Source organism: Hakea prostrata, chromosome 4 (genome assembly GCF_041222555.1).
Source record: "Hakea prostrata isolate BN-2017 chromosome 4, UWA_Hpros_2, whole genome shotgun sequence".
Classification (NCBI taxonomy): Eukaryota; Viridiplantae; Streptophyta; class Magnoliopsida; order Proteales; family Proteaceae; genus Hakea; species Hakea prostrata.
In genome coordinates, this window is record NC_142603.1 from 15424136 (window position 1) to 15444823 (window position 20688).

General features: G+C 35.9%; 1 protein-coding gene across 1 annotated transcript in view; it reads left to right on the top strand.

The window, feature by feature from the left end:
• Window positions 1–14599: 14599 nt before the first annotated feature.
• Window positions 14600–20688, top strand: part of LOC149018136 (uncharacterized) — a gene marked incomplete at its 5' end in the record, with an annotated part of 51294 nt that continues 45205 nt past the window's right edge. Inside the window, one exon of the mRNA XM_089153851.1 lies at window positions 14600–14838. Within this exon, the coding sequence (XP_089009977.1) occupies window positions 14600–14838 (239 nt within the window). The remainder of the gene's footprint in view (window positions 14839–20688) is intronic.

The following is a 20688-nucleotide window of genomic DNA, read 5'->3' on the forward strand; positions in this document are numbered from 1 at the left end:
ATTCTCATATGGAAAACCTCTGAAAGGAATATTATATATGGTAACACGTGTTGCCCATTTCTCTCTCCCGATTCCTGACAAGTTCACATCGAACGAGTAGTCTTTGTTCCACTTCCACTTCCACCCGATTTAACCATGAATTACAGGTACGGATTCATCAGTCACTGTTAAAAGAATCACATTTACCAAAATAAGTATCAGCTGGCAGAGTATCTTATGTATGAGTGTAAATCTTTAGAGATTCGGCTTTGAGTACGGGGTTTGGCTGGTCCCCACGTGGAAATATCCTTATACGTATCTATATTTGACTTAAAAGATATGATACATCTGGATATGTCTTCCCATTAAATCACACTAAAACATATTAGTCAGAGCGATACTATACGTCTCTTAAAATCACTTGACCAATACGATATTCGATATCAATACTTTAAACCTTGATTAGTGGATCACCTTGTCAGGAATCAAAACTGGTCCACCTAATGATTAATTGAGAATTTGAGATGTGTTTGGTTCTAGTATTTTATTATCAGGTAGGATCAGATTCACATCCTCTATAATTCCTTTCCATACAATTCTCTATAATTCCCTTGAAAATTGTAGGAAAAGGAATTACAGAAGATGTGAATCCAGTAGGATCTGATTTTAGTGATTGAAACTGGTTGAACCGATAGAACTACGTGTTGAGATGTATATAAATTCCACAAAAAAAAATTAATGACAAATTTGTCCCATGGTAAAATTAGGACTAAGATACTTATTTGCAACTTGTAATAATTGGGTTGTTTGAAGAAACCATTACTTGAAATTCTTAAAAAAAAATATCAGTTCATGGCTCTAGGTCTCAAGTTTGCAAGGGATACGCATATGATCTGGTTCCAGTTTTAATCCTATGGAACCAACCATTAAAGAATTGAATCAGCCCTAAATTCGACCAATTTGTATCTGTATAAGCAGCAAGACAGCCAATTGCTACGTTTTTTGGGAAGAAGAGGTTATGCTCTCCCACTAACTACTCTATTGGCAACAACAAATAAAAAGATTTCCCCTTGTTTTAACGTGATAGCCAACTGTTTGTTTTTAAATCGGTATCGAATATCGTATCAATCAGGTGATCTTAAGAGATGCATCGTCCTGTATCGCTCTAGCTAATTTATTGTAGTGTAATTTAATGGAGAGATGTATCGTATCGGCTAGTATCGTATAGTATCGTAGGATACTTTAAACCTTGCGTGAAATATTGTTGGAGAAAAATGTGGGTCCCACACGAGGAGCTAAACAAAGCGTATACATCCAAATTCGGATCATCACCACAAAAACGGTGGGCCCCACACTGAAAAATATTATAAAAAAAAAAAAAAAACTCCCGTCACTACCCCTGGGCCCCCTTGTTTTTTGTGGTGGTAAGTCGATGGGGAGCATAAAGTGCTCTCGATGGGGTCGCTCATCCGGATTCTATACATCCCTAACTCCGTTGGGTGGGCTCCATTCAACGAGTCCGGATCACCGACCCCGACGCGGAGCACAAAGTGCTCCCCAACGCTTCCTGACCACATATATCAGTGGGGGCCCACGGTGAAAAACACTTTTTGGAAGAAAAAAAATAATTTCAACACCAGTGGGCCCCACTGATATATGTGGTCAGGAAGCCATGGGGAGCATAGAGTGCGTGCTCCCCCGACGCAGAGAAGATCCGGATTCCCATTCGACTAAGAAAAGATGGGAGCAGGGGCAGTTGGTGAAGACTGTAAAAGAGAAACGTCACCTCATCAGTCAACCATTGGAAGTAATTTTCTTTTATTTCTTTTGCCTTTTTTTCCCATCAAATAATTGAAGTGAACAGTAAGACTGTTCAGTTTTCTAGAGAGAAAAAAATATGTGATAAAGATACCCTACCACTTCTCTTCTCATGTCAGTTTCACTTTTATTCTTTCCTACTATAGAATCTATCCTAATACCTAATTCCTTTTCAGCTTTCAGTCACTATATTGGAGAGTTAGGTGATAACGTAGGGTTTGTTGCTTCGCTTTTAATCATATATAATATAAATGGATGGCTGCGGCGTTCGAAATGGTGAAGTGTATTGATTCTATAGACTCCATTATCTCCATCTTATCTTCTCTACACCAGAAATGGAAGTTCTTCATCTGCTCCTTCTGACTTTGATTCCTCATAGGGTTCCAAGTATGGTAGATGGAATAGCATAAAGCAATACTTTTCAGTTGTCACTATTCGTGAAATGGACCTATAGGTCCCACCAACTCTTTCTTTAATATTTTGTCAAACTACTAGTCATTTCCTTACCAGAAAACATTGATAGTCATGTGTTAAAGTAATGGTAGTATCCAAGCAAGTCATGGTTTCATGTAACCACCGTTTTGGATCCAAATCCTAAATCTAAATAGCTTTTCTTACACCCACCAAAAAAAAAAAAAACCTATAGGTGCAAGGGTTCTTAGTTATTTGTACATTAAATAGGTGAAGTTTGATTGTCTTGGCTAACATCTAATAGTAGTTTCAAGATCTTCAATGATGGGGTTTGAGATATTCTATTTGGACTTAATGGTAAAGGTTGCATCGTTTGGGATCTTTAAGTCTTTATCTGTTACGGGCTTTGTGGTTAAAGGAGTACATCCTGCTAGTTTTCCCGCTTCTATGCAAGCTGAGTTTGTACAATAATGCTTTTCTTCTAGGAATTAGACTCCATCTTAATGATTGCATTTTATACTCTGATTACTTAGTATTAAGTGCATTGTTCAATCAAGGCCCAACCTCTATTGACAGAGCAATAGTAGGTATTATCATGGAAGAACCTATCGCCGAAATTCGGTGATTTCGCCCCCTAGTGAACCGAAACCAGGGGGTGAAACAAAATTGTTTTAATGGCGCCGGATTTTTCGGGGAATCAACGAAAATCGTCTGATCGTTGAGGGAGAAGAAGAAGAAGAAAGAAAGAGAAAGAAACAGAAGAGAAGCAGTAGCAGCGACGGTGCTGCTGTAGTTGGAAGAGAAAACAAGGTGATGAATGTGAGTTTTAACTTTTTTGATAGTGCTTTGAACCACACACGTGGTTCATGGAGAACCATGAAATTATAAAAAGAAAAATAAAAATCATTAAACGTAAATACGAGTAGACGTTTTGTAGAATAGCAAATTTGTAGGGATATTTTATATTAATTTTTTAAAACTATTGTTTAAAGTTTAAACGTGAGTATTTTGACGTACTTACCTTATGGGCTTTCAGCCCAGGTAAATATCGACAAAATCTCGCCTAGATTTCGTTCCTTGGGTATCATTGATGATATTCAACACCTCCTTCATTTTATTCAATTTGTTCCGTTGGGATTTATAGATCCTAAATCTTCTCATTTGTTTGCTACTGAATGCTTGAAACATAAGCTATATATTCAAGGTTTGGTGGACTGCACCATCCAATTTCACTGTTGATACTTCTTTTTTAAAGTCTATAACCATTTCCAGACATCTATTTACTAGAATTTCCAGTTTTCTCTTTACTGACAAATTTATTGAAGGTGATCATTTAAGCCTCGACATAGACAATAAATATTTTATTTAATACTTCACTAAGTTTTCAAGTTTTCTTTTTTGGTAGAGAAGTTTTCAAATTTAAAGTAAGAGCAGTGGGTACTGCCTAAGCCTTCTATTAATTATTTTCAGATATAGAATAATAATGATAGTACAGGAATAAGCCTTATCCAATCATACCGTACGTTAGCATGGTGATCACACATACAACCATAATTATAATATGGATACTTTGAAATTCTATATTTTATATAAGAATAAGATAGTGATTTTTCAAACGTTCCAAGGGGCCGAGAGGGTTACATGTCTTGTCATAATCATAATAATGATTTTTTCTCAAGAAATAATGATATGTTTCATAGTAAGATTTGGATATTTTATTTGATAATTGAAGTCATTACAGATTCACTAAAAATGAGTTGAGTATTTTGTTTGATAATCGAAGTCATTGCCTTTGTGAATGGAGATCTATTTTGTGATAAAATGTTTCACATGAATGCAAACCACGATAGGACGTGATATGAAAGTCGTCGATGTATGCTTTAGCCGCCAATTTGTGTGTATCTGTGTCTGACTCTGCCAGTTGTGTGTATCTGTGTATGTTTTTGTTATACAAGAGTCGAAAAACTCTGTCCTGGAATAAAAATATTTCATATTTTTGTGTAGTTAATAACTTTTGGTGCGTTAGCCTTATTGATCACTTCACTGGTGCAAGTTAGACCATACGACAACCTAAGTGATCTCTTGGTTTTTTATTGTTGTATTTAGATTTAAGACCCAAAATTAGCACCAGTATTATTATCTGCATTCACACCTCTTTCCATTAATATTTTTTCTTGAACATTTTATAATAAAGCTGGTGCCACGATTTAATCAAAAAGACAAAGTTGTAGCCTTGTAGGCAAGGTAAGTGAGATGCCCTAGTGTTGACAAAAGAAAAAAAATGATCCGCTAGCTTTGGTACCAACCCTAATACTAGTTGCAACTTGCAATCACATCAAGCCTTGTTAAAGCACCAAATCTTTTTCTTTTTGGTGAAGTTAAAGCACTCATTCGGACAAATGTGAAAGAATTATGCCAAACTATCAATCTTGGCGAAATTCCTTCAATCTTGTGCATTTAACATGCGAAATTTTAGACCGTTGGATCCAAAATTTCTATCGAGATTTCGATCCAGCAGCCTATGTTGTTTCCCATAACAGTTCTACACATTAAATGTGCAAGACTGAAGCATTTCTGTTAATGTGCAGCACTGTGCTGTTTACATCTACTGTATATTTTGCACAATGAATTTTCAACACTGTAGGCTGCAGGTGTTGTGCATTAATTATGCGGCAACTAAGCCAAACGCCAATCTTAGGTACCTAATACCTTTAGGCATGGGGAAGAACTATTACTGCTCAGGTCTCTAACCTATATGTTTTCATAAGTTCTTGGATTTTTTCAATGAACTTGGACGAAAATGGATCCTAATGGACTGGGCTTGGTACAACGTACATAAGATCTCAGTTCAAACTGGACTGGAAACGGGGCCCAATAAAATTCGCTGGAATTCAACTATTAAGCAAGAACAAAGCAGGACTTTGGTTGTTTTGGTGATCCATGAAGGCCGTCACACTATAATGCGCCTAGGTCTGGCTCAACCCAAATGCAAATAAAAGCAATTCAGGCTAAAAGCTAATACCACCTGGTGGTCGATACAACCAAACAGAAGAAGAGCTTTGCAGAGAAAGAAAGCTCCGCAGAAGCTTGATGAACTGGGCTTCTAATGTAGATAGTCCATATTTTCTTTTTCTTTGAAAATAAAAATCCAAGATTGGAAAAATCTTAAAAATCTTAAAAATGGTTGAAGAGAATTGGGCCGTGAAAGAATAAGTTTACCTTGACTCAATTCTAACATTTGTTAGGTTGCAAACCATAACACCAAAAAGAAAGAAAGATAGTGTGGATAAGAGTAATAAAAATATGCATGGCTGGGTTACATGGTTCAATCTTTCAAAAAAAACTTTGCATCTACAGAGGGAAGACCAACTTGACGAGAGAGTTTGTGTTGAATTCCCCTAATTTAGCCCTAATTTAGCAACTATCACTCAAAGGGCTAAATTAGGGGTATTTTCATAATCAAAGGGTTACTAACTTGCTAATTCCTGGAAGAATTTGAGACTTGACGTGAGAGTTTGTGTTGGCCCATTTGGGCTAGAACTGGGAGGAAAGGTCACTAGAGTTAGGGGAATGATGTTCCTAAAGCTTGGGATGGATCTAATGATTAGATTACTGTGAATCTTGAATTTTAGGTCTAGTTCAAAAATCACAAAAAATTCCAAAAAAATAGAAAGGGGGAAAATAAGGGCATTAAGGTCATGGTCATAGGGTTTGGGAGGGCGGCCAAGGGTAAGGAAGGGGTTGGGGTTGTTGTATATTTACTTGGAGTTTGAAGGTAGCATGCCGTTAGGGTTGGACTAAAACCTGCTGAATTTGAAGAAGAAAATCACTAAAATCTGCAATGGCCATCCCAAGAAAACTACAACCTTGCCTCTAAATTGGTAAGTTTATTCATCAAATTCACATTCTCTTACAATGAAGTTACAAGAGAAGGAAAAAGACTTGGACTCTAATAACTCAACTAGGAGATATCGATCTTATAGACTATGATCTCCTTTATAACTTGATAAGGTCTGACTAAATGATTGTAGAGTGGATAGACTGAATGCGGTTGAGTTGGTCTAAGCCAAGAATGGCAAGGAGATCAAATGCTATAAGAGTTCCGAAGACCCTGTCGAGCATTACAAAATCTACACTGCATGTTCCTAGATGTAAGGTAAAAAACCATAATGGCTGGGAAGGCTCCCTACCAAATACAAGTGAACCCAATCACTATTTCAAGTAGGGATGCCCTACATTTGATGACCAGAAAGTGACCACTCTTAATTGATCCAATGGTTAAGGTAAATCACTAACAACTATATAAGCCTATCGGTTCATCACACGAGGTATGCACTCGTTAACCTACTTTAAGTATTCAAGGCTCTGTATACGTAGCTCACACGGTTTTCTTTAAGTTGTTGCAGTCCACTGACTTGATCGTCAAAGATGTTCCCCTAACAACAATTGGTTTGGCTCGTTGTTTTGCAAGTTCATACCTATTCATGGCAATAGTCAAGTTTTTGGAGCAACACAACTCAATAAAAACCATAAATAAATATATCAAATATAAATAAGTAATATAATTTTCAAAGTTCTTTAAGGGTTTTTGAAAAAATCAAAGATGCTATGTCATCACTTTAACTAATAGAGCTTAATGGCAGGGGAACATCAGTAATAACAAGCAAAGTGTAAGGTTAGATTAGTAATTTAAAAATATATATAGGATAAAGTAATAATTAAGGTATAATATAAGGGCAACCATAATTATCCCAAATTTCAATATAATATCTTATAATTAGATTCCTTTATAGGATACTCGACCTTGATGACCAAAAAAATGATTTAATTGTACTATTCAAATTTGTTCAACATTCCGCCTTTGCTCTAACGTTTTTTACCACTCATTTTGTGTAATGTGTGGAGCCCATGTGAGACTCACTAATGGTTTTACCTATGAATTTTATTATTATAGTCAAACGTGGGCCCACACAAAATGTATGTGATAAAAAAATGACAGGGAGGTGATCAAGACTCCTTCATGGTCCGAGCACTAAGAGTTTTTATGGATTTCAATTGTCCCCAAAGGACAAAACACCGCAAGGCGAAACAACAAATGACCAAAAGTGAGCAAAGCAAAAAAACAAAAAAAAAGAGGGTAAGAAGAAAAAGAGAAAAAAAAGAAGAAGAAGAAGCAAGCCTCGTACAAGAAGAAAATTTTGCAAAAAGGAAAACCAACGTCCCCCCCCACCCCCACAAAAGGAAAAATGAATTTGATCAGTAAGCTGGTTTTCAAAGCTTTAGGAGTCGTTGCACGACGACTCTGTTTTCAAATTAGGAGTGCATGACATAAGTTTAGTTGAGGTACTTCATCGAAGACTCGAGAACTTTGTCTGCAATCTGCAACTAGAGTAGATTGCAAGAAGATGATGACAATGAAGTTGTTGTCAAAGGCGAAGTTGAAGTCTTCATTCCCAACGACAACGAAAATAATAAGAATAACACCATAATAGATCGGAGAAATTACACAACGATAAAGGAAATTTATAGACACAACATTCTTCTTTTGGTATTGTGATTCCATTTTCTAAGTTGTTTATTTTTCCTATTTTCCTTTGAAGGTCTTGTGTTTTATAGGTTGTGATACATCGTTCGTTCTTCGTTGCAACCTTTGGTTCATTAATTTTGAATCTCGCGTCCGTTCTTCTATTGATCTTTTTTTTTTTGATAAAGGTTCTTCTATTGATCACCAGAAACAAAGAACATAAGCTGAGCCTAACTCCTTCAAAGGAGCCTGGTTCGAGAGAATTCTTGACAACTATTTTGTATGATTGGCCAAAAAAAGAGGAACGATGTCAAACCCTAATCACTGATATCGGACCCACCCGACAACCTGCAAGAATGATCTACAGCCACAAGATCCACAGTTATATCATTAGTAATAAATAATATACAAAATATCATAATTGATGAACAAGAACAGTTTGTAATTAATTAAAGAAGTAAGTGAATCAATAAATCCAAACCAAATTGAAAGATATCAAGATATGTCTCAAAAGAGCGCATCCTAAGGTAGGTAACAATATATGAAATAAGATTTATGACAGTGAAAGCAAAATTATCAAAGAAATGTTTCATTATGTTTTATTATCTTCCTGCATCTTTTTAGGGTATTCTATCTTGTATTTCTCAATCTACGGAGTCATAAGTCCTTCATTTATAAACCAATCCAAATGACAGATGACCTGGGCTCTCTTCCCATCAATAGGTGTCATAAGAGCATTTCATGCACTCAAGGAATCTTCTTGTTGTGTAGGATCAGATCCTGTTGTCGCCTCCAATATATTTTTAGAGGTGTTCTCCCACGCATGGGGATCTTCTCCTATTTTTGTAAAGTCATCTGAAGGAAACAAGATAATCCACAAGGATGAGTTCTAACGAACTCAGTAAGACAACAATTTCATATATACACCTCAATCACATAGTGAATAGCATATGAAATAATCAAATGCAAAGTTTTGAAATGAATCTAGCAATCTAACTATGTGAGTCTTAATTGGGCATGGGGTAAAGGCATCCCTCTCGGACTATCACCATCTTCTTCACTGCAGGTCATACGGGTTTAGGTCAAAACTCAACAAGCCATTCTCTAACACGCACGTCCATTTGGTATGAGACAATATGCAAGTATGCCCTCTCGAGTGTGTACGGCCCGCCCTCCTCTAAGAGGTCTACTCACTATGATCCCTCAGGCCTTTTTGGGTTTGGGGGTGCAAGGCATCCCTCTCGGACTATCACCATGGGGAGTCACATGAACTTAGGCAGTCACCCGAGTCACATGACTTAGGGCGACCCCCCATGCCTCTCACAATCGGATATAGTATCCTCCCCCCTAGAGTCATCGTATCCTATGGCTCCAACCAACTCGGACTATGGACTCTTAACCCTATTGGTCATCTACATATAATAAACAAGAAGCTCTCATGTCCTCTCAAGGGTTGGCTATTGGTCTTAAGCACCCATGACCCCAGGCTTATTATGATGCAACCTACCAACGAATGGCCCCCATACAATGTGATCATGTCCTATCATGGGTTGGCTACCGGTCTTGAGTGCCCACAATCCCGTCGCCGATAGGATCAAATCGACTTTGTAAGTGAGTTTAAATAGCGCTCTGGCTTTTAGCTTTGCCAAACTTTCATTGGAAATTTAACATAGACCGATCTGCAGGGAGTTGTTTCACCTTTGGGACCTCTTCTCCTTACCTAGCTCCGTAAGGTTTTCCCCTTCCTGAGAGGGATTTTTCCCATTTATTTGTCTTTAATTCTTCCTCTTGCAAATAGATCTTGGGGAATTTCTTGAATTAAATAGTATTGATTGCAATACTTCATCTCATATTGGGACACCTTTTATTTAATACTTTTTCCTTGGATGTTTCCTCATCTTTCTCCACGCTTTTCTTTTGTTTAGTGTAGGTTGAATAAATCCCTTTACATCTTTTTTCATCTATCTTGTATGCATCTTCTTTAACTTTTTTGAAACTTGTGGTAGATGCTTACTTGCTTTCTGTTTTATTTTAAGCCTGTTTTCTACCAATAATGCATCTCAAATTTCTTTCTTTTATGTAGTTGTTTAATCTAAATTGTTTGTTTGTATAGTTTGGATTTTGTTAATGGGACCTTCATATGCATTCCCAAGATGAATCTCTCCATTTGAGAACTTGTAACACAACTTAGTCAGAGATCGATTGCATCCATCATTGGTCCACATTTTGTTTCTGATGGCACTAGCTTCAAAGGTTCATGTGCTACTGCTGATTTATTTGTTGTTAGCCTTTCCCTTGCCTTTTTAGCTGCTATCAGAGCTTTGTCTCTCATCTTTATCAGCAACTGTTAAATTGGGAAGAAGGTAAGAAAGACATAGGAAAGTATAGGACATACCTATATCTAATCTGAGATGCATTGCCTTTTTGGAATGGTTGTTAACTTGAAATGCATAAACTCATCTCAGTAATATCTTTTAATTATTTTTGTGGTTGGTTATAATCAATTGTTTTGGTATTATGTTTTGAGATTTTTTGTTTGTCAATGTTCTTTCCTTTCTTGTGGTATATTGATGGTGAAAAATTATAATCAAGTTATGAGGCATTGACATGATATTGGAAGCTTCTTTTTTTATTTTATTTTATTGCCTTGGTGAATAAATGTCTCTTGGTTAGTGGTATGTAATGATACATGTGAACTATGGATGACTCTTTAAAATGTTCCAAGTTTCGAAGAGCACGGTGTGGTTCATGCTTTGGTGGGTGATATTTTTAATTGGTTTTTCCATCCATATATTAAATGATGCTTGCCAATGAAAGATACCTGGGAACTTGCCGTATAGAAATTGAGCTAGAACTTGAGTTGGGTATCTTTCTAGCATGGCTCCACACCGCTCTGTTCTTCTAGTTAGGTTCTATGAGTTTATGGGAATTGATGTTGGAATAACATTGTTTAGATTGACATTGTTCTCTAGTTCTTTAAATATGAGTTGATACTGATCAAACTCTTTTTGTCAAGCAGTTGTTGTTATATATCATATTCCAAGATCTCTTACTTTTGTGACATTTTTTTTCTATTTTAATGTGTTGTCTTGTTTAAACATGTTGTTAGAGGAATTTGGTTCACCGCTCTTTGCAATCTATGGGATTTGTATTAGGCTTGACATGTCTGAAGAATATTGAGTGCAATACAACTTTGCATGAGGATTTCTCTAATTTTATGCTGGTACAAATGGTAGGATGCTTAACTTGGTCACATGTTTACTTAATAAGGTTTTGGAATGCAACTAAAATGTTCATTTTCGAAATTGAATTATGTGATCCTTTTGGTTATTTCTTATTTATTCATGCATAAAAGCTTACTTTTGTCGAGTTGTGAATGCAACTTTAGTTATGTTTGTGCAATCATACATTATTGACTCGTAAAATATATTGAAGAAAGTTAGAGATACAGAATATGCTAAGAGGTTCATATAGTTTTTGACATTTTTTTCTTCTTTAATGTGCTGTCTTTGTTTAAACATGTTGTTGAAGGAATTTGGTTCACTACTCTTTGCAATCTATGGGATTTGTATCCGGCTTGACATGTTTGAAGAATATTGAGTGCACACAACTTTGCATGAGGACTTCTCTAAATTTATGCAAGTACAAATGGTAGAATGCTTAACTTGGCAACCTATTTAGTTAATAGGGTGTTGGACTGCAGCTATAATGTTCATTTTAGAAATTGAATGGTGTGATTCTTTTGGTTATTTCTTATTTATTCTTGTATAAAAGCTTATTTTTGTGTTCGAGTTGTGAATACAACTCTAGTTATATTTGTGCAATCATACATTATTGACTTGTGAAATATATTGAGGAAAGTTAGAGATACAAAATATGCTAAGAGGTTCAAATAGTTTTTTATGTTCATACAAAAACTTATTGATTGTCCTTTCAATATAATAGCTTTTAATGTTTCATCGAGGTGTTTTTCATTGTAGGGACTCTTTTGGATTGATCCAACATGTGTTTTTGTAGGTGAGAATCCTTAGCTCAAATGGAAGAGCACCTAGAAAGTTTATAGGATATGATTGTTCAATTCCATCGGATTCATGATGTTAATTTTATTGACAAATAATGAAAACCATTTGTCTATAAATAGATGAAGCCTTTGGTGATATTTTCTTTGCCTTTTGATGTTCTTAAGTGGTTTTTGTATTTAGCTTAGTTTTCTTTTGGTTTTATTAAAAAAAAAAAAAGAATGCCCATTTTATATAGGCCATACAAGATTATGTGCCAATTTTGCCAAAGAAACGTGCCCATCTATATCCAACTAGACCTGTAAATGGATGCAAAATCCCCTCTTTCATTCGTATTCTTTTATGGTATCGTATCAAATTTTCTCGGAATACGTTCCGTGCTCGTTTGTTTGGTGGTTATCCGGTTTTTTTGGTGGAATTTATTTTTCTTTATAGTGTATGTTGGTCTTGTTTGGTGCGTTTTTTTGTTTTGTTTGTTTTTTTTTTTTGGTGGTTTTTGTTTTTTTTTTGGTTTCTTGTTGTTGGTTATGTCCAACCATACAATATTTCAGTACAAATCTATGCCGAATTTGCTCAAATCGGCACGGAAGCATAAAAAGTGGATTATGTGCCGTGCGAAATTTGGCATAAAATAATTACCATACAACCCCAGCTTCCACGGTTGTGTGCTTCTATTAAAATTGTCTCCCACTCTCATAGAATAGAGACCATCCAACGAAACTAGAGTCACGTTGACTATAAAATTTTGAATGTTGAGAATTGTATCAAAAGGATAATCCAAACTTTGCCACATAGGTATGCGAAAAACATCATATGTCTTATGCAAAGATTGTCTTCCACTATTGAGGAGAACTTTGGGTTTTTAAGGATAAAGTTAGTTGACGATAATTATGTTTTAACTACTAAGTAAATTTAGGGTTTTAACACTAATATTGACTAAGGATAATTTAGGGTTTTACTAATAGGAAAATCGAGGGTTGTTTAGGGTTTAATCTAAAACATTTTTTCAACTAAGGGTGCTATAGGGTTTTAAAAAAATATAGAATTTTTTACATGACACCCACTATTATTAGGGTGAAACTTGTGTGTACCCACTTTTAAGGCTTAAATTACATGATACATACTTTCAAACTTACTAGTTACCCACAATTAAGATTTTCTATTAAGTGGTGTGTAAAATGACTTAAATGTCATTTAGATAGTAAAATGATTTAATTATCTCTATTTAATACTTTCTATACTCAAACTTTAAGTGGCATCTTCTTCCTATCGTTCACTAGAACCACCCACCGTAGTTAGAAACCACCACAGCCCCTACCTACCGGCGACCATTGCCCATCCCCATTTAATTACCATTTACCCCCATCTTCTCTCTTTGATCCCCCATTTTATTACCCCCATTTCCCTTCTTCCTCTTTCTCTTTGGCCTCTGAATCAGTTCATTAACAGTTGAATCCCACAAAAAAAAAAAAAAAAAATCTCATTTTCTCACTTGTCTTCTAGGAACCATTGCAGCAAAAGTGGGATCGCGTTAGTAGCATTTGATGTTTTGCATTGAAATCGAAATAAAAATCTGTAATCCCTGTCTTAAATATTCCAAGGCTTCAAATCTTAGGATTTTGGATTGAATTGCTATTTCGATCTGAGATGTTGATTTGGTTTCTGAATTGATTATATAGATCAGACCTAATCAAATAAATAGAGATAGATCCAACCCACAACTTCGAGTTAAGGTCATTGATCTGGATTTTTGACTCTGGCAGTGACGGATCAATTTCTCTAGGATATGCATTTCTTCTGCATTATATTGCTCAAACTAGCCTCAATTTTCAAACCAGCTTGTTAACCCTCGATCACGGAGCACCCAGTTGAGGCTTGCACTCTAAATTTCTGATGGATGAAGCAACTCGGAACAGGCTACAGGGGAGGAGATTCGATAATGTAAAGACTTTAACGTCACTAGGTCGAACCCTCAATTTTCAAAATTTGAACTGATAGGGAAAAGCAGACACCTAACATTACAGTATTGCACCTAACGATTTAGTGAAGTGCCAAACTAGGTATTTGCCTAATTTGACACAAAATCTTGTATGGTAAATCGGTCTGAAATTAGTGTGCACACAAATTTAAGGGTGTCAATCGGTACGGTACCAACTTTGAATACTAAAAATCAGAATCGTATCGTATTGAATTTACACGGTATGGTATGGTTTTGGTATTGCAAAATTGTTTGGTACGGTTTCAGTATTAAATCCGGTGTGAAAAAAACGGTATAAACACGATATTTAGTGCAATACAATTTTGGTATGAACGAATTCATGCCACTTTTGTTATTAGTTCATTAAAATCATAATAAAATTGAGATCAAACAATTGATAGAATTTGATATTAACGAGACAACATAAATAAATTTAATTAATAGAGACCAAACAAATAAATCTAATAAGAGAAGTGAAAAATGAAACGAAAAACTAAAACAAGAAATTAGGGATGGGTAAAGGTAAAATGTTTTAATTGTAACATTATATTTATATCTTTTAATTTGGTACGATACAAATTTTGTTTGGTTTTTGGTACGTACTGATTGTATAAGTACTTGAAATCGAAACCGTACCAAAAAAACTACTTTCAGTACGGTACCGAATTTTAAATAATGCAGTTGTGCGGTTTGATAGAGTTAAATGATTTGGGTAGGCATTATACAAATTGACTGTGCCAAAGAATCTTAAAAAATTCTTTAAAAAACGCGGGATTCACCTGAGTTCAAACAACTGCATGGCATTGGTGGAGGGCATCGATGTATTTTCACTTTATAAACATGAGACGCCTTAAAAGTTAAAACTACGGACGACTCCACTCTCTCGCATCTCTCTGCATTCGATTGAGTACTGCCGTAAGCCTTACCTTCTTCCTCGTCGCCGTCGTCGTCCAACCATCGAGTTCAACAGTCGATACCGTTACTCCATCATCTCTCCTACTACCAATCGATCGCGAAAAACTCTATTTCTCATCGCCGTCATCGTCCAACCAACAAGTTCAGCAATTTCTCCTACTCCCAATCGATCGCTCAGGAACCCTCTATCGAAGGTAGGATTTTGAATCTTCTTTTACTATGTTACCTTTAGATTTATATGGCTTTCTCTTGTATCTAGGGTTTTGCAATCTGTTTGTATTTTAGAGGATGAAGAAAATACAAGTAAGCAAGAGTTACAAATTTGCAGAAATAAATCTTCTTTTCATCTCTCTTTATCATTTCATTGATTTCAAAAATTAAGGCTTTGATTTCATTGATTTGAAAAATCAAGTAAACAGAGTTACAGAGTCACCTTGGAATGTTATCCAGAATTTTAAAATTTTATATATCAGCTCTTCCATAAGAGTTGGTCTATTTCTGCGCCTTCTCAAACATGTTTTTTTCTCTAATTTATGTAGAAAAAAAATCTTAAATGATTCTTGTGTAACTACAGTAACCATTAAATTGAAAAGGAAAGAATATGGGTATCTATTGCATTTCAGACGTGCACTTGCCGTTTCTTTGTTTAGCTTGCAGAGTGGATGTTGTGAATCTGATTTCGTTTGTCCATTCTACATATTTCCCCCCTTCTTTGATAAGTACTCCTCCACTCTTGTTGAGAGTTGAAACTTCAAGGAATCTTCTATTGTTCACATTTTTTGTCTAAACAGTTCATTACAGGGAGTTTCTTTTTTTTGTTGCTATTTCCATCTAATTTGATCAATTGTTCCTCCAAGAGTTGAACCAGATTTGTTCAATTGTTCCTTTTACATGAGCATTCTCTTCTCTTGCTGCTTCCTATATAAATTAGGTAAGGCTTTTATCAGATTGTTCCCCTTAGTTCCATATCTGTCAAGATTGACAATCTCTCCAGAAAAACAGAATTTGGGCTTGAAGCAAGTTGTTACTCAACACAAGTTCCATTAGATTATGGAGCTCACTGAGCCATTTTGGTCAGTTCCCAACCAGTTGATTGCTGTCCAAGGTTTTAGTACATCAGACTAGGCAAGGGACTCAAAATTGATGTTGCTCTTTGGTCCTTCAAGAAATTTCTTGTATTCCTTCTCAGCCTAACATCTTCTTATGTTCTGTCTAGAAAATACAAGCTGTTTGATGACATAACAATCTGATTTGTATATATGCTCATTAATGGCCCTACAGGGCCAACCATGGGAATGGAAAACATGTACTTGGTGTTTGTTTGAAGAGAAAAATTGAGAGATCTGTAGTATCAGTTTCATTATTCCTGAAGATGACTCCCCCCTTCTCCTGCTTGGTTGTTGAGGAGTAATTTTGGAGTACTATTCCAAAGTGGACATTATAGTAGTTCTGTCTGTCTAATAACCTTTGCAGTAGTAGGCATATCAATGATAACCTCCAATTTCAGATTTGTATGATCATCAGGTTGAACCCGATTTTCTGCTTTACTAGCCATTTTCTTGAAGCCCAGCTTATCCCTTAATATAAATTGAATAATTTCAGTTGTAACACATGCAGAAATGTGGTGCTATATACCTAGTCTTCAACCCAAAACTGTTTACTTGCATTACATTGTGACTGCCTCTTGCATAGTTGAACACTGCCACTCAGCAGCCTCAGTTAATACACATTAGCTGTTAGTTTTCTTGATTCATTTAAAATAGAAGTGATTCATGAAGGGAAAGCCCATTTCTTTTGAATAGCATTTGTGAATACACATTAGCTGTTAGTTTTCTTGATTCTACTTCCTTGTATTTTCTCCACTCTTTTTTTTTGGTAGAGTATTTTCTCCACTCGATGTATCAATAATAGTCTTCTTTGTGAATCTAGTTTTTTTCCCCTTTCTCAATCCACCCCTGGTATTACTATAATAATGTCTTTCACATTTAAGTTAGGTCAATTCCTTGATTTCAATCTTTTCTCATTTTAATTTGGATAATATTAATAGATCACTTCCCTTTGATCTCCATTATTATTACTTCATATACATACTTCATTATGTTCCCCTTGAAAACACCCAAAATGAAACAAGACAAATGGAAGAGCAATGGAAGACAATTGCAAATCAATTGGCAGCAAGAGCGAGACTCCCATACATCACTTGAAACATTATAATTTCACCTGATTTTATGTGAGCAATTGTGTATCAACTGATGTGTATTTACCTTTTTTAATTATTTTATTAAAAAAAAAGCGTGCGCATTTTGTATCCTGACTTTGTACATACCATACAAGATTCTGTGCCAATTTTGCCAAAGAAATGTGCTCATCTGTGTCCAATCATAGAAGATTTTAGTACAGATTCTGTGCCAAATTTGCCCATTTCGGCATAGAAGTATAAAAAGTGGATTCTGTGCCGAATTGGGAAATTTGGCACAAAATCGTTACCATACAACCCCTTATTCTGTGCCTTTTGCCCATTTTGGCACAAAGTCACAAAAATCTTGTATGGTAAACCAGTCGGAAATTAGTGTGCTGGCTCAGCAAAAGTGTGTCGAACCAGGCATTTGGCACACAAATTGGTTGTGCCCATTGGAGCTTCTTGGGCACATAAACAATTCTCTCAAAAGTGTGGGGCACGCTTGTTGGGTTGACGGAATTGAGAGGCATTGACATCATTATGAAACAAAGAGCAACTCCATTGCCATTTCTCACACTCACAACGGTCGGAAGAAGTCAAATAAAGCCATTGGTGTGCTCTGGCCATCGAGTTTTGAGAAGATCTGCAACTCGAATGAGAACGAAAGCCACTAGGTTTTGAAAAACCTTGATCGATCGTGCTCTGACCATGGAGTTCTGAGAAGATGCAACTCAGACGAAAGCTTAGAAAGTTTCTCAAAGCCCTAATCGAGTTTCACCTGCAAATCGAGCCCTACTCGTTTGGGCAAGTTCGTCTTGGATCTCCTCTTTCCGATTTGAAAACTTTGAGGAAGAAAGAGAGAGGTGCTTATGGGGTTCTTCTTCCATCTCTTTCTCTGGTTTTTGCATGTTGGTTAGATCTTGCTTGGCATCTGTTAGAGCTAGGTACCCAGATACAACCATATAGACCATTTAGCCGAAATTTTGAATTTTTCTTTACTTAATTTGGTTTCTCAACTGTTTGTTTCGGTTTCTTCCCCTTGTTTTCTTTAATTTTGTTGGTATATTCAGAGACGAGACATGATTTATTTCTCTCAATTTAATTTCCTCCCCCATGCTTGAGATCTCTTATTCATGTGCTTTGTTTCTTACATTTAAACAATCCGCTTGCAATAAAGTAGTTAATTAGTTGATTTTGAGAAACTAGTTCATGTTTATGTTGGATATGGCATTGGTTGGCATCTTTTGAAGGGAAGTGTACCTGTATAGTAGAATGATTGATGCATCTTAGTTCTCTCCACCACCCCCATTTTGTTGAGTTCTCGACAAATTTGCAATGCCTGTCCGTGGCATACATTAGAAAAATATTTTTTTCTCCTTATTCCATGCTGGATATGGCAAAGGTGATTGATGCATCTTGGTTCTCTCCAACTAAGTTTGACTTTGGGAGGCTTTTACAAATGACAACATCATCTACGAACATGAGATTCGAGGTTCCACTCCCTCTTCTACTCATCTTGATAGGCTTCCAACCATTATTAGACACCTCATCCTAGATATAATGAGAAAGCACTTTCCATGCATAGAACAATAATGTATGGTGAGAGGGGTCTCCCTACCGAATCCCTCATGAAGGTTGAATACTTTCCTTGGCCTCCCAATTCCAAAGAATGCTCAAAGAAAGTGGTAGTTATACACTGCATGATGAGTCACACAAGGGTAAATACGATAATACGAGAGGTTCATTAATAAACTCTCACTTGATTCTATCATAAGCCTTCTCTAGATCAATCCTAAAGGCCATGAACCCTTTCTAACCAATTTTCGTTCTCATAGGTGAATTACTTCCTAAGCTATGATAATGTTCTCCTGTATATGACGAACCAAAACAAAGCTAACTTGATTGGGCAACACCAAGGTCAAGGTTTAAAGTATCTTGTATCAATCGGCTGATTTTAAGAGACATTTTGCTTCGGATCATATCATATGATAGATATGTACCGGTGGGTGTGGAAATTGTAAGAAAATGGCCTATGTTCCACAAAAAACAATAGATATGACTAATAAATAATCATTCTATCATGCACCCATCATACTACTATTATAAAAGTATGATCTCAAGGGACACGGCTACATTTCGTTTCCCAACAATACCCCTCTGTTTTCAATCAATTAGACTTTTGTATTAGTAATAAATGATGTCTATTATGGTCAATTAAAATTCTTGAAATTATTTGAAATATCTTATTCTAAACAAACACGTTCATTCAAGTTTAGTGACAAGTAAAAGCAACCAAGATTGTAATGATGAACAATTCAACTGCGCCTTTTTAAATTTTTTTTTTTGGTAATAGTAATGGAGCTTTTGGTGTAATTACATGTAGTGACTAAATGATAATTTTATAGTAAATAGATGGCACAAACCTATTTTAAACAATTAATTCGAAGTTTTGCCAAAAGAACCACATTACTCTTTAAAAGCCTAAATTCAAGATTCCTGGAATGACTTCCCAAGTAAAACAACAGTAACTGGTGCCTAACTAGTGCCGTGCAAATATACTCCTTTGTATTCTCCACCACCCTATATATAGATAAACCAATCAACTATTGGTTTTAGCCCATAGTTGGTTTGTTTACTGGACACTATAATCAAATATCCCTTTGCTATTGGTTTTCAAAAACTAGTAAATTGACTATACCACTTGATGGACTGAAACAGGGAAAAAGAATTACAATGAAACTCAAAAATAGATAAACATTAAAAGTAGGAATTCGGGTTGATCTCAGATATTCTTGTAAATAATATTATTACTAACAATGCATAGATATATGATTGTGATTTAAAGTTTCACCTAAAAGAGGAAACCCAAAAATGGGAATCTATCCTTGAATGCTCGAGATGGCAGTGGTAGCCTAGCAGGGCGAGTGGGCAGTGAAGGAGGGAGGAAGAAAGAGCAGAAGGGAGTGGGGGCGAAGAAGAAGAAGTGGACAAGGCTACAACTTACTACTGTAAGAGAAGTCACCCGAACAGCAGCTGAAGAGGAGGAATAGGCTACTACTCTACAACTCATAGGCGAGAGGGTCGAGAGAGATCGAGAGAGAGTTTTGCCTGCCAAAAACCCTTGTTATTCCTCGTTTTGGTTCGTTGTGTATCGATATGTATTGATGCATATCAAACCAATATGGTTCGGCATGCATGATATTGTCGATATCTTTATTAGATAAACAAATATGGGAAAAATTTCACAAACACTCTAAAATAAATAGCAAATATCATAGACGTCCCAAAATATATTAAGTTGGCAGAGACACCACAAAATGTCTCTTAAATTGACAATCACCACCTTTTTCATTAGAATGGTAAATTAAATTAAATTAGAGAAAAAGATAAATATATCTTTATTAATATTTTCATACTAAAAATTAAAATGAAGGTTTTACCCTTTGCAGCAGCCCATGAAGGTTTTTCATCCGAGTTGTATAATTTGTTTTTACTAGTCGATTTCCTTTCCTTCAACTCTCACTCAATAGCTTCACCACGTGAATATACAATCCAGCATATCTTATAGTCTAAGAAGAGGATATAGGGTTCCTCTCTCTCTCTCTCCCCCCCTCCCTCCTTCTCACTCACTCACTCATACAAACAAGTTGGTTTTGCTAACCCCTGAGTCCTAGTTTACATATATGTACTAAAACAGTAAATGATCTGAAGCTTCAGGTTATTTCTAAAACCTATTCTTAGCAACATTTGGGTTTCAGTAATTCAGTTTCCATGTGCAACAAACAATGGAGCTGTAGAGCTAATGCATTCCATTTCAATCGAGTGCACCTAGCATGAGATACTTGGCTTCTTTATCAGCTTATGA